This window comes from Dryobates pubescens, chromosome 10 (genome assembly GCF_014839835.1).
Source record: "Dryobates pubescens isolate bDryPub1 chromosome 10, bDryPub1.pri, whole genome shotgun sequence".
Lineage (NCBI taxonomy): Eukaryota > Metazoa > Chordata > Aves > Piciformes > Picidae > Dryobates > Dryobates pubescens.
In genome coordinates, this window is record NC_071621.1 from 30,191,799 (window position 1) to 30,204,972 (window position 13,174).

General features: G+C 44.2%; 1 protein-coding gene across 1 annotated transcript; it reads right to left on the minus strand.

Annotated features, from left to right (window-relative positions):
- BIRC2 (baculoviral IAP repeat containing 2) lies at positions 1–10,494 on the minus strand. Its single transcript, XM_009900934.2, has 8 exons — positions 8,685–10,494; positions 8,463–8,562; positions 5,932–6,010; positions 5,336–5,384; positions 4,088–4,330; positions 1,788–2,042; positions 1,595–1,636; positions 1–766 (listed from the first exon to the last, which is right to left on the minus strand). Exons 1-8 carry the CDS (start codon positions 9,547–9,549, stop codon positions 573–575), a joined length of 1,827 nt encoding a protein of 608 aa, XP_009899236.2. The 5' UTR covers positions 9,550–10,494; the 3' UTR covers positions 1–572.
- Between the last annotated feature and the right edge of the window lie 2,680 nt (positions 10,495–13,174).

Sequence of the window (13,174 nt, forward strand, 5' to 3'; positions counted from 1 at the left end):
CTTTACAAGTAGAAATATTTTAATTCAGCCTTCAATAAACTGTTATTAATACACATTACACAAGTATCTAGACATGAACAAAACTTCTTAAAAGTCCTGCTGTTCCTGCAACAGTTAGCCTCTTTTCTCCTCAAGCTCACAGGAAACCCAAACCAGAAATTAATTAGTATTAATCATTAATGAACAGCAATCTTAACATATTTCCTCACATCCACACAGAGGAAACTCAGGAGAAGAGCTATGCCAAGCTCCATTTTAGGAACTCAACCAGAAAGGTTTTCTTCCTTATTCAGTGCCACAAGGGCATACTAGTGGAACTAGTGAAACTTGCTCAGAAAGTAAAGCTACAAAAACCTCACCTCAGTCTTGACTTAGTTTTATGAACATAAATAGTCTTTGGCAAGGAAGACTTAGTACACCTATAATGATGATACAGTTTACTATTACACAACAGTGTCAGGAAGCTGATTAATCATCTTCTGCACCAGAGTTTTCCATTCTTAAGACACTGCTGGCTTAAGCTTCAGCAGTCAGAGGATGACAGGCACCAGGCATGTTGCAACCTTCCCTCTTCACGAAAGAAATGTACGAACTGTACCCTTTATCGTCCCCCTGCAAATAGGGCACTTCCTCAGGGATGGTGCACATTCTTTGCATACCACCAAGTGACCACAAGGAATGAAAACAATGGAAACTTCTTTGTCCATGCAAACTTTACATGTTCTTTCCTCTTGCAGTCTTCTCAATTGTTCTTCCATAGGTAAACCTGGAAAAAAAATATTTCACTGTTTTAAGAAGCCTGAATATATGTGCATTCTAATGAGAACACAGCCATCTTCCCTTCCACCCTTTATTTCCTTGTCTGTATTCACTAAAGGTAAGATGGGACAGTGAGAAAAAAACATACATTTTCCTGAGCTCAGAAAGCAGCATGCAAGGAACCAGTCTGTACTTTCTAACTCTGAGAGACAATGCTCAGGGATTGGAAGCCAGCTCTTGAGACCAACCAATGTGTACATTTTAGCAAATGTACATTCCTTGCTTGGGTATTGGAAGCACAGAGGTGGCAGTGAAGTGTATGCAGGCTTGTGTACTTCTCTGCAGTCTATTAACACATTAATCTACAGGACTAAAAACCAGAGCAAACTCAATCCCACATCTGGCAAGTTTTTATCTATTCAGTTGATGGTCAAGCTAGATCTTAAGACACTTAAAATCCACCCTGGAAAAGCAGAGATGACACGTGCTGTGAAATGCTAACCTACTATTCACTTTCTGGTCTTTACCAAACGCCTGAATGAGAGCTTCTACCAGGGTCAAGCCCAGCATGTGCTTGACTTTGTCAGGCTCCAGAAAGTTCTACCTCCTAAGGTGCAAAAGCATGTGTGAGGCATAGGATATTGCTTATAGTAAATAGGCTTGCTTGCAAGACTGCACACACAGAGAACTTATAGCTTAAGTCTATCTTACCAAACAGGAGTTGGAGAGGGCAAAGCATAAAACCTGCTTCCTAACCAAAGTAATTTTCTTTTTGTATGATGTTAGGTATGTGTTCTACAATATCCCTTAAGTAAGAAGATAAAATATAAGGTACCTGAAATATCTTCTGTAGGAACATACTTCACATTTTTCTCCACTAAAATAAGAGGGGGGAAAAAAAACAACAAATCCTAGTCATTTGACAAATCTATATTCAAACATCTGATTATCTTCAGGTTACTGTGACAGCACTGGTTAGACTTCCATAAACTCACATCCTTTAAAACAAAGCAAAAAGACGGACGTACCAAATAAATCTTTGTACAGCACAGGGTCACAGTCTTGTAGACAGTTTCTGAATATGCTGGCTGCTTCATTTCCCTTCACTAAAACTGTATCTATCAGTTCCCTTGCTTGCAATGGTGTCTGAGTCTTTTGCTTAATGACATCGTGCTCAAGTTTGGTTATCACTTTAGCCGACAGCAAACTCCCAAGGATCGGAAGTACAGAGGTCAGGCGTTGGAATAAAGCCATTCGATTCCTCCGGATTAAGGACAAATCATCTGCAATGCAAAGGGGATTACAGGTTTGTTAGGAACACGCTACCCCAAGCTGCATTTCTGCTTAACAATAATGGATACATTCCTTAAAATCTACTTGCAATGGTCACTTACTGCACATCATTAGAATAGAATAGAATAGACCAGGTTGGAAGAGACCTTCAAAATCATCGAGTCCAACCTATCATCCAACACCATCTAATCAACTAACCATGCAACCAAGCACCCCATCAAGACTCCTCCTGAACATCTCCAATGATGGTGACTCCACCACCTCCCCAGGCAGCCCATTCCAATGAGCAATCACTCTCTCCATGTAGAATTTCCTCTTAACATCCAGTCTGAACCTCCCCTGGCACAGCTTGAGACTGTGCCCTCTTGTTCTGGTGCTGGTTGCCTGGGAGAAGAGACCAGCCCCCACCTATCCACAACCTGCCTTCATTAATGAAGTGCTCAGTAAGTTTCAGTAGTATTTACATAATGAACAGATATAAGACAACCACACAGAAGCAGCTTCATCAATTTCATCAATGAAACCTACTGCTCCCCTCTCTATTTTTAATTACCTGAGGGGTTCTTGTCCAACTTCCCTTTAGCAAGATGTATATTCTCACTAATGTTAACTCACAGGTTAATTTCAGTCAGTGGCAGACAAAATGAGGTCTGAGATGTGAATCAAGCTTTTCAAAGAGGTGTCCACCAGGAAAACCAGCAGTACAACCAGAACAGACTGTACAACAGAGTTAGAATTTACACTTTTTAAAATAACCTTTGACAAGCCAAGAAGGCCAATGGCATTCTGGCCTGCATCAGGTAGAGCGGGGCCATCAGGAGCAGGGAAGTCATTGTGCCCCTGTACTCTGCACTGGTTAGGCCACACCTTGGGTCCTGTGTCCAGTTCTAGGCTCCTCAATTTAAGAAGGACATTGAGACACTTGAGCAGGTCCAGAGAAGGGCAATGAGGCTGGGGAGAGGCCTTGAGCATAAGCCCTACAAGGAGAGGCTGAGGGAGCTGGGGTTGTTTAGCCTGCAGAAGAGGAGGCTCAGGGGAGACCTTCTTGCTCTCTACAGCTACCTGAAGGGTGGTTGTAGCCAGGAGGGGGTTAGTCTCTTCTCCCAGGCAACCAGCACCAGAACAAGAGGACACAGCCTCAAGTTGTGCCAGGGGAAGTTTAGACTTGAAGTGAGGAGAAAATTCTTCCCAGAGAGAGTTGTTAGCCATTGGAATGGTCTGCCCAGGGAGGCGGTGGAGTCACCATCCCTGGAGGTGTTCAAGAGGGGATTGGATGTGGCACTTGGTGCCGTGGCTTAGTAGTCATGAGGTCTTGGGTGACAGGTTGAACTTGAGGATCTTTGAGGTCTCTTCCACCCTTATTGATTCTATGAAAACAATTTGTATAAAGATGCTTTTTTGACAGAACACACAAGTAGGATGAAAAGCAGTCTTAATTCAATTTGTAATTGAGAAGCTTCATTACTGCTTCACAATCTCACAAACAGTGGGGTTTTTTTAGGCTTCAAAACTTACATGGTATTGAAACAGGAACTGTTAAAAGACATCAAATAAACACTGTTAAATAGCTGATCTACATGGCCAAGTCAGACACAGAAACACAAACCTCTGCCCATCTTACAGAATCTAAACTTGTGAAAGTCCATGGCCTCTTCCTGGAGGTGGACATGGTGGCTCACTGATTTAAGTTCTTTAAAGAGATATCAAATTTGGAAAAATAAAATAGTAGAATGTGCCAAGTGATGTCTTTGGGTTCCATTAATTTTATTAACAGAAATACCAAGGCACACAAATTAAAATACGGGTTTGTTCCTGTGGAGGGCAATTGTGACCCCTTGGCACCTGTACAAACCAGCCTCCTGAAAGGGAACAAAACAGTTCCCAGACTGCTAGTTTCATACAGACCCATACTGTTCTGCTTTGACAGAAGCTGATCCTAACAGCAATTAAACTAAATCACTTAGTGAATAATGATTTAAACTATGCATCATATAAACCACCTCTGCTTTCACATTTATTCATGCCTCATGCATACCTGATGCCACTTCCTCAAACTGTCTTTCTTTCTCTTCTTCCCTCTTCTCATCTTCAGCAGTGAGCAGATCAGATACAAGATCATTCACAGTCTTGTAGTTTTCTCCAGTGGTCAAAATTTTACTCTGCACTGTTTGCTTTATCAGCCTTCTACTGAATCCCATCTCCAAGGCAGCTTTAACCACGGGTGTGTTCATCATGATTGCATCTTCTGAACGACTCTCTCCAGGTTCAAAATGAATAACTAAGCAAAGAGGAAAATCACTGTATGTAATAATAAAATACCTACACAACCCCTAAGATGGGCATATTCACACTACCTACACACATGCACATAGACATGAACCCCTGGCATTAAAAATTCCAATGGTTACATAGATCCTTCTTTCAAAGTAGTTAGCTTTAAAAATCAAAGCCAGTTACTTGGATTCAAATGTATTGAATCCATGATAAACTTCAATCCACGAAGGCCTTCACTAAAATCCAAGTTAATCTGGGGAAACCACCACCAAAAAAAATATCCATTGTCTTAAGAGCTTTTTGTTTCAGTCATTGCTAATTTTTGTGCCTGAAAAATGTCTGGGAGGGAAACCCAAAATTCAGAGGTTATAGTACAAACAATTGCTCTGTTCCAGCTCTTGCTCAGTATTTTCCATTCAACTTACTAAGCATCAGGCATGTATTCTGACTCACTGCTCTTAGTCAGCAGGGTCTATGACGTCAAAACCCACTCACCCTCTGGGAGAAGTTTTTTTCCACCTTAGGTATAATCCAGCTGAGAAAGACTTGACTTTACCAGCTTTTTCTACCCTCTCCTTGACCACTGCTGCTCAAAGAGCATTTACCCAGCTATGTGCCTGAAAATGGAATTGTGTAACTTCTAGTCATGACACCCTCTAGCAACTCTGCCACTAAGTTCAGCATCATAGATCATTGACTTTTCTTTAAACAAGCCATGAAACTAAAACCACAAATGAAGCAGATGCCAAGCATTCAAACCCATAAGTCTCAAAATGAGCTGCCAGTATGAAAATAAGGAAAATAACAGACAAGATCTCATAACGGTGCCTCCTTGTATTCTGTCCACATAATGTCAAAGCAACCCAACTTCTATCATTAGTTAGAAAAATCTTAACATAGTTGTTTCCAAGAAAAGCTGAGACCTGTTAAGCAAGTCAGCTTTGGACATCCAATCACAAAGTTTGAAAAAGGCTGAGTAAGTTTAAAAACATGCTTTTAATATACATACTTGGGGGATCAATGTTTTCATCTACAGGCATATCAGAGGTTGACAAGAGCTGTGGAACACAACAGAACTACATTATTATCAAAGTACTGCTTTCCCCCCTGCACACCTTTTAAACACATTCTTCCCTCCACAATCATGAAGAGCTTTTTATCTGAATGGTACCCATTAAGCCGTGGTTACACAGGTCTGCACCTTTGTGTAGCTATATAACCAATACAGAGTTAGTGATAAGTGTTTCCATGAAGTTTGGTTTATTTGTCTCAGAATGAGTTATGGAGAGAAAGAATTCAAGCTGCCCATGACTGATTTCTGAAATAATCATTACTGATCTGCATTACTGATACATCATATTCAGAATTTCCCTTTCCTGACAGGAAGGAGCTCTCTGCCTTGTAATACTTTCTGTAAGTGATCTGTATGGGTTAAACTCTACTAGTCTAAGTACATTATCCACGGTTCAGCATTTGTTTCTTGTTTGTGCTCAAAGAGCATTTATTGTGTCAGAAACCTAGTAGAAATCTAGGCAGAAAGGCAGACCAGACTCCCATAAAACACAGCACTCTTCAACAAGGGAAAACCAAAGCAGTAAAGTTTACCTGTTCAAGAAGATGAGGGAACCTGGCCTGAACTTGACTTACAAACTCTCCTCCTTTCACATGAAGCAGATACTCACACCTGAAACAGCGGTAAAATGTAGTAAACTATACTTGCTACTTGCCAAAGGAAAACCAAGCAAACAAACAAAACAACAGGAGAATGGAACAGTTTACAAGAACTTAAATACACATTTCCTACAGAAAGGAAAGAGTTCTCCTAATTGGAAGCTTGATGTAGCCTAATGTCTGGTGACACTTCTACGAAGCTTTTCCATGGCGTTCAGCAGTCAGTAGGCTTACATGCAACACCTTTACCTTCTGCTACATTCTTCTACTCAAAATGGCACATGATGATAAATGATACCACATCAGCATCACTACAAAGTACAGTGATACACTGCTTCTACAGGCTGGGCTCAGAGTGGCTGGAGAGCAGCCAGGCAGAAAGGGATCGGGGGGGTACTGGTTGACAGCAGGCTGAACACGAGCCAGCAGTGTGCCCAGATGGCCAAAAAGGCCAATGGCATCCAGGCCTGCATCAGGAATAGTGTGCAGAGCAGGAGCAGGAAGGTCATTCTGCCCCTGTACTCAGCACTGGTTAGGCCACACCTTGAGTACTGGGTCCAGTTCTGGACCCCTCAATTTAAGAAGGATATTGAGACTCTTGAAAATGTCCAGAGAAGGGCAACAAGGCTGGAGAGAGGCCTCACACACAAGCCCTATGAGGAGAGGCTGAGGGAGCTGGGGTTGTTTAGCCTGGAGAAAAGGAGGCTCGGGGTGAGACCTTATTGCTGTCTACAACTCCCTGAAGGGAGGTTGTAGCCAGGTGGGGGTTGGTCTCTTCTCCCAGGCAACCAGCACCAGAACAAGAGGACAGAGTCTTAAATGGCACCAGGGGAAGTTTAGGCTCAAGGTGAGAAGAAAGCTCTTCACAGAAAGAGTTGCTGGCCATTGGAATGGGCTGCCCAGGGAGGTGGTGGAGTCACCATTCCTAGAGATGTTCAAAAAGGGATTGGATGTGGTACTTGAAGCCATGGTTTAGTAGTAATGAGGTCTTGGGTGACAGATTGGACTTGTTGGAAAAGACCTCAAAAATCATCCTTATTGATTCTATGATTCCCTCTCACATGTAACCATTTTTATCTCCTATTCAAATCATGCATAAGTTAACAACATTTATCACCACCATCAAGACTAGATCTCTTTTTATGGACTTAAGAGTACATTTACTGACAGGTGTAACAGAAGAAAACAAAGGTATCGTTTAACTGTGTACATCAGGCAGTCCAACATTAGCTGGTAAACTGCCAGTGAAAGACTAATTAAATGGAGATCTACAATGTGAAGAAACATTATGAGCTTTCCTGAAATTAAGTGCAAGTATTTTTGTTATTAATGTAGGTGGCAATTTAGACAGGCACAGGTAGCAATTAGGTATGCAAGTGCCACTTAATTACAGGGAACATTTAAAAGTTACTTCTGTCATTTCTCCAAAGGAGGCACATTAAACAGCTGCTGAAACCATCTTCACAAGTCTTTCCACACCTAAGAAATTAAACTGCATAAGCTGAAAAACTGGTTGAAGAGCACTCAGCGTGGACACAGAACTAGATCAAGGGAGTGAAATGTTCCTTCATTTCTCAGCAGTTTTTGCTCTCCTCATTCCACTTCCTGGCTGCTACTCTTAAAAAACCATGCTCACTAACAATGCAGCCTCACTTGCTAAAAGAGATTCAGGGATGCACATGGCTTTTAATAATGAATTGGAAAACACTTAAGGAAGAAATGTTTTCATTAAGGCCACCTTAGCACTGCAGAGCTTTTAAACAGAGGTACATGAAATACATCCAAATGAAGAGCATATCATAGAATCAGTAAGGTTGGAAAAGAGCTCAGAGATCAAGTCCAGCCTATCACCCAACTTCTCATGACTAACTAAACCATGGGTTCAAGTGCCATGGTCGCTGCACCCTGGACAGCCTCCTACCATCAAATCTCCCACCAGCCCTTCTCTATTTGAGACCAGCAGGGCCTGACCCTGGTAGGCTCACTTAACAGCTGCATCAAGAAGCTGTCCTCCATACAATCTAAGAACCTTCTGGACTGCCTCCTCTCTGCTGAGTTAAGTTCCCAGTAGTGGCAGTTTAAAGTCACCACAAGGACAAGATCTGATGATCTTGAGACAGCCTCCAGTTGCTTATAGAATACTCCATCTACCTCTTCACCCTGGTTGGGTGGTCTGTAACAGACTCCGACCAGGATGTCAGTTTTGTTAGCCCTCCCTCTAATTTTAACCCACAGGCATTCAATCCTTTCATCCTCTACCTCAAGTTCTATGGCATCAAGAGATTCCCTAATATACAGGGCCAACCCTCCTCCTCTTCTCCCTCACCTGTCTCACCTAAAGAGCCTGTAACCATCCAGTGCAGTACTCCAACTGTGTGAAGTTAAAACTAAGTACCGTATACGCTTTCCAAAATCAAAAGTATTTGAGGCTGTGAACAAACTATGATAAAGATTTTACAAGTTACCTTGGAAACCACTTTGCATGCTCAATCCACGGATCATCTCCAGATTCCCAGCACCTTAACCCACCATCACAGCAAAAACACTTGACATCATCGTTGCGGCCTTTAAGAAAAACAAACAAAACACCAACCCACGAGGCTAAATATCCAGCAAAGAGCCACACAATTCACAGTAAATGCTGACACAGCCACATCAGTAACATGGAAGACTTCCGTTTCTCTTACCTACATAGTAAAAGCCAGCATCTGCAAGCTGCTCAGGCTGAACTGGAATTCTGGTTGGCCAGTTTATGAACGTTTTCACACGTGCCTCATGGGTTTGCATGCTCACATTGGAAACGTTGAAACTCGGCTGCTCTCGGGCAAGATTCTCCACAAAAGGGCAGTTAGGAAAGTGCCGACGATGCTCTGACACGGCGTTATCTTTCGGTTCCCAGTTACTCAGCTGGCCACCACAGGTGAAGCAAGCAACTCTATCTGCTGTCCCCAAATAATAAAGTCCAGCCTTTGCCAGATCAGCGGGTGAGAGAAATGTCAGCGGCCACGAATGAAAAGTCCGTCGTCTGTCATCTTCTGTACTCATAGAAGGATTGTGAAGTTTAGGTCTCAAGAATGAAAGGTCTTCAACTGCCCTAGTAGTTATTGGGTCTTGAGGAAAACTTGAAAAAGAGCCACTGAAATATTCAACTTGTTCTAAACTTGGAGAAAGCGTTCTGGAATGTAGAGATGGCAAGAGATTGTTTGCAACCAGAGGTGAACTGGCAGAACGAGAGGACAGTCCAAGGTTGTTAACTGAAAGCATGCTTTGAACAAAACTGCAGCTAGGGTAGAGCTGTTTATGTTTTTCCATGGCATTATCTCCTGGTTGCCAGTTGTCCAACGTTAAGCCACAAGTGAAGCACTTAACTTTATCTTGCACACCAGTGTAATAAAATCCAGCACGGGCAAGACTCCGTTCCGAGACCGGCACGTTGTGGGGGAAAGTAGAAAACGTTGACATTCTGTAGAGTTCACAGGACAAGTCGTACTTCAGTTCACAGCTAAAAGCATTCTGCTTCATTATGCTAGCCAAGAAAGGGCTATTCTCCATTATCTTCCAAAAACAACGGGACAAGTCTTCCTCTGGGAAGTAGTTGTGTGCAATTTGCAATAACCCCTGCCTGCACAAAAGTAAGAACCTGAAAATGAAATACTTTAATGTGCAACTTTGAATGTGTATGCGAACAAAATCAGCCTCAGGATCAACAGCCTCAGGATTAATGGCAAAAAGGACTTTCCCTTGAATGGTATAGGCATCACATGCTTTCCTTGTACTGTCTAGCTGGGAGAGCTCTATCAGTTTGTCAGGCTAGTAGTGGAGGTGGGATCCAGAGGAGGAAAACCTCAAATGGGCTTATCAATAAAGAAACTGAAATGGGGGCCAACTAAAATGACTTAATTTTTAACCAGAACACATGGTAAGTGACTTAAGAACTATTTCACCCTAGACATCTTATGAATACGCAGCTTACACACAGGTAAAGATTTTAGTCTGCAAAACTCTTTAGGAGGCTGAAAATAATGGTTTATCAAGCTGCATATGTATATGGGGGGAAAAAAAGCCCCCAAGCTGCCACTACTGAACTGGTCTGGTATATTGCTACTAGTAGATTTCCCCCAAAAAAATCTCAAGTCTGCATACTGTTGTAATTGTTGTTAAGGCTAAAGTTAGTTTATACTCAACTTCACATATATCGAATACTCAGCTATGAGATAAGCAAATCCTATACACTGTCTCTGACACGGGTGACCTGTCTTAATTAACAAGTCTGGAACAGCCCCAGGCTTTTCTGCCTTCAGCAGTGTCAGCATGAACTGATCAGAGAATGTCAGTTTTAGCCTGGTGCCTTAGTTACAAGTATAGAAATATCAAATTTAACATAAACAGATTGCCTGATGTCAGGACATTCTAATGTTTTATACTGCTGCATTAACTTTTTGCTGTATGCCATGTTTATGGCATAGAGAAGCAAGCAGAATCCTTGGATTTATAAAAAAAAAATATAAAGCTTTTGAAGCCTCAGTTTCTTTACTTATGCACAGAACTACCTCCCAGAGTTCAGACTAAAGTCCCTTCTAAGGCGCCTACGCCTCCATACTGATACTGACTGCTCGCAAGAAGAAACTGTAAGTATTTAGAGTCTCAATCATTTAATTATTTCAGGTGGAACAAAACCTGTAAGGAAGAAAAAGAGGAGTGTTTCAAAATATACATAACCAGGTGCACGTCATATCTATACAAACAGAACCTACAAAAATTGAAACAGTAAGATCTCACTGTAAGCTTTTTGGTAATGTTAGCTAGAAAGTTTCAGGAAGCCAACTTTACATACTGTCATATAGACAGGATTTCACAGGCTTAGGTTTCCCTGCTCCTGACACATATGCAAAACTGTTTAATCCACAAGCAGAACTTTCTTGACAGATGTTTTGACAGAATTGCCCTGCTTGATGACAAGCTGTGTAACTAAAGGTAAGATCCTGTACTAAAGGAGTTGCTTTCATTTAAATGGTTTTAAGCCTCCCGTTTCTCTAACCATGAAGATCCAGTTTTATCAGACTGACTTTGAAGGACAGGTCAGGTTGGATGGGGCTTTGAGTAACCTGGTCCAGTAGAAGGTTTCTGTAATGATTCTAGGACATCAGCAAAACTGAGCTTCACCAAAAACTTCACCCCAGCAGAAGGGCAAAATTCCAAAGTTTTAAAATGTACAATTTTTATCTTTGTTCACACATAGCAATTTTACAGTATCAGTTCCTAAAATGCTCTTCCAGGAAACGACAAGACAGATACACTTGTCATGATGACACAGCTCTAGAAAAAAAATCACCTACTACTGGGAAACAACAGAGCATTTCCCATTCATCTCTGCAGTTCTTAGTAGACTTATTCTTGATATGGTCACAGTATTACTACTACTAGCTTCTTAATCACTGAGGATACGAGTTGCAAATGCATTGTATGAATCCACTCCTTTAACAGAAATGGCGAGACTAAGGTATCAGCATACATGAATGATTCTAGTCCAAGAAATTAAGCCAGTTTCCATACTGGAAAAAGTCAGATACCTGACAGTAAACTGAGACCTTGATAATCCTAAAATATTTAGGATCACTTAAATCCGAGATCCTGTAGTTACTTCCTGCCGAACTCTTCTAATATTATCCTTCACTATAGCCCTGAGTACCCTTGATTTCCAGTCACTCCACTCCTTTGTATCATGGCTTTTTACTTCCCTTACTCTGGAGCAACACTTAACGTATTATTTAAGGCCAGATTAGTGATACTTAAGGTACAGCCACTTCAAAACTCAATTTAATATTCCTCGCCACTCCTCCACCCTCACGCTACCGCCGCGCCTGCAGGTTGTTAGGAGCCGTCCCAGGTCACCCGCAAGGCCCTGAGCGGCCACCCTGCAGGGCCACCACTCTCCCCTCCCTTTAGCGCCCGACACCACGGCCTGGAGCACAGCGACCCTCTCCCGCCCCGGCTCTCCTCTGCCGCGGGTGGAGCCCAGCGGCCGCTAGCCGGCGCCGCACGGTCGCTGACAGGCACCCCAGCCCCCTCAGCCGGGCTCGGAGACCCGATGCGGCGGAGGCGGCAGCGTCCTCCCGGCAGGGCCGCGGCCCAGCCCCACCCGCACGCTCCCTCCCCACGGACTCACGGTCTCCGGCCGAGCCCCCGGCAGCAGCCGGACTTGATGCGCGCCCCTGCCTATATACGGTGCCTGACAAGGGGGCGCGGGAGGAGAGGTGCCTCCGGTCGGCACCACCCCTCCCCGGCTGACCCCGAGAAGACGTACCGCACCGGGAAAGCCCCGGCGGCCGTCGAGGGCATGCGCACTATGACGGGATGGGCGGAGCGTCCCTCCTTTCCCTCCCTGTCGCTGGTAGATCGGAAACTGGCGGCTTGGAAGGGTGGTGTGGAGGCCGTCTACGGGAGAGAGCGGTGCTTTGGGTTATCCGTGCCTCTCGGTCTTGGGGGCCTCCGGCCTTGTGGGGGGGCTGTCGGTCTTGGGGGGCAGGGGGCGGGAAAGAGGCTCCGGCGCCGTCAGCAGGGGCGTTAGGTACTTTCCTGTCGGCCGGGGAAACCCGCCGCGGCTGCCCGGCCCAGGCCAGGGTGGGGATTTCCAGCCCCGCGGGAGCGGCGCCATTCGAGGCTGGCGGGCGGCCCGTACTTCCCACCACGGCGAAGGGGCAACGGCCCGCGGGGCAGCGGCCCACGGCCTCGCCTACGGCTTTGCCCGCGGGACTTCGTGGTAACGCAGGCGGAACGGAACGCGGCTGCTCTGGAGACTGGCTTTTCAAATGCCTCGGACCGCAGTTTGGCTCTCGCCAGCACTGCAATCGGCTACAGACGCATACAGTTGTGCTGCCCTGGGGAGGTGGCGAGGATGGGGCTTGCTGCAAGCCCTGCAGCTTTACCTTTCCTCGTTGACAGCCCGGTAAAACAGTTGCTTAGCCACATTTCCTAATATAGGCAGCGCTGCAGACTGCAAAAAGGGAAACAACGTGACCGATGAAAGACTTAAGTCATTAAAAGCCACGGGGGAAGAACAGGAGGAAGACGGGTATGAATTTCCACTCAAGGGGGTTTATGGCAGTATTTCTGCATATAGAAATCTGAAAAACTGCCACGACAGGTACCAGAGCAGTGACCGAGGCTCAGAATCTCC

Excerpts from the sequence above, each read along its gene's own strand:
- BIRC2 (XM_009900934.2), bottom strand. The coding sequence starts at position 9,549 with ATGGAGAATAGCCCTTTCTTGGCTAGCATAATGAAGCAGAATGCTTTT. Across the intron at positions 8,563-8,684 it reads TGCTGGCTTTTACTATGTAG|GCCGCAACGATGATGTCAAG; the intron begins GTAAGAGAAACG and ends TTTTTCTTAAAG. Across the intron at positions 767-1,594 it reads TCCTACAGAAGATATTTCAG|GTTTACCTATGGAAGAACAA; the intron begins GTACCTTATATT and ends TTTTTTTTCCAG.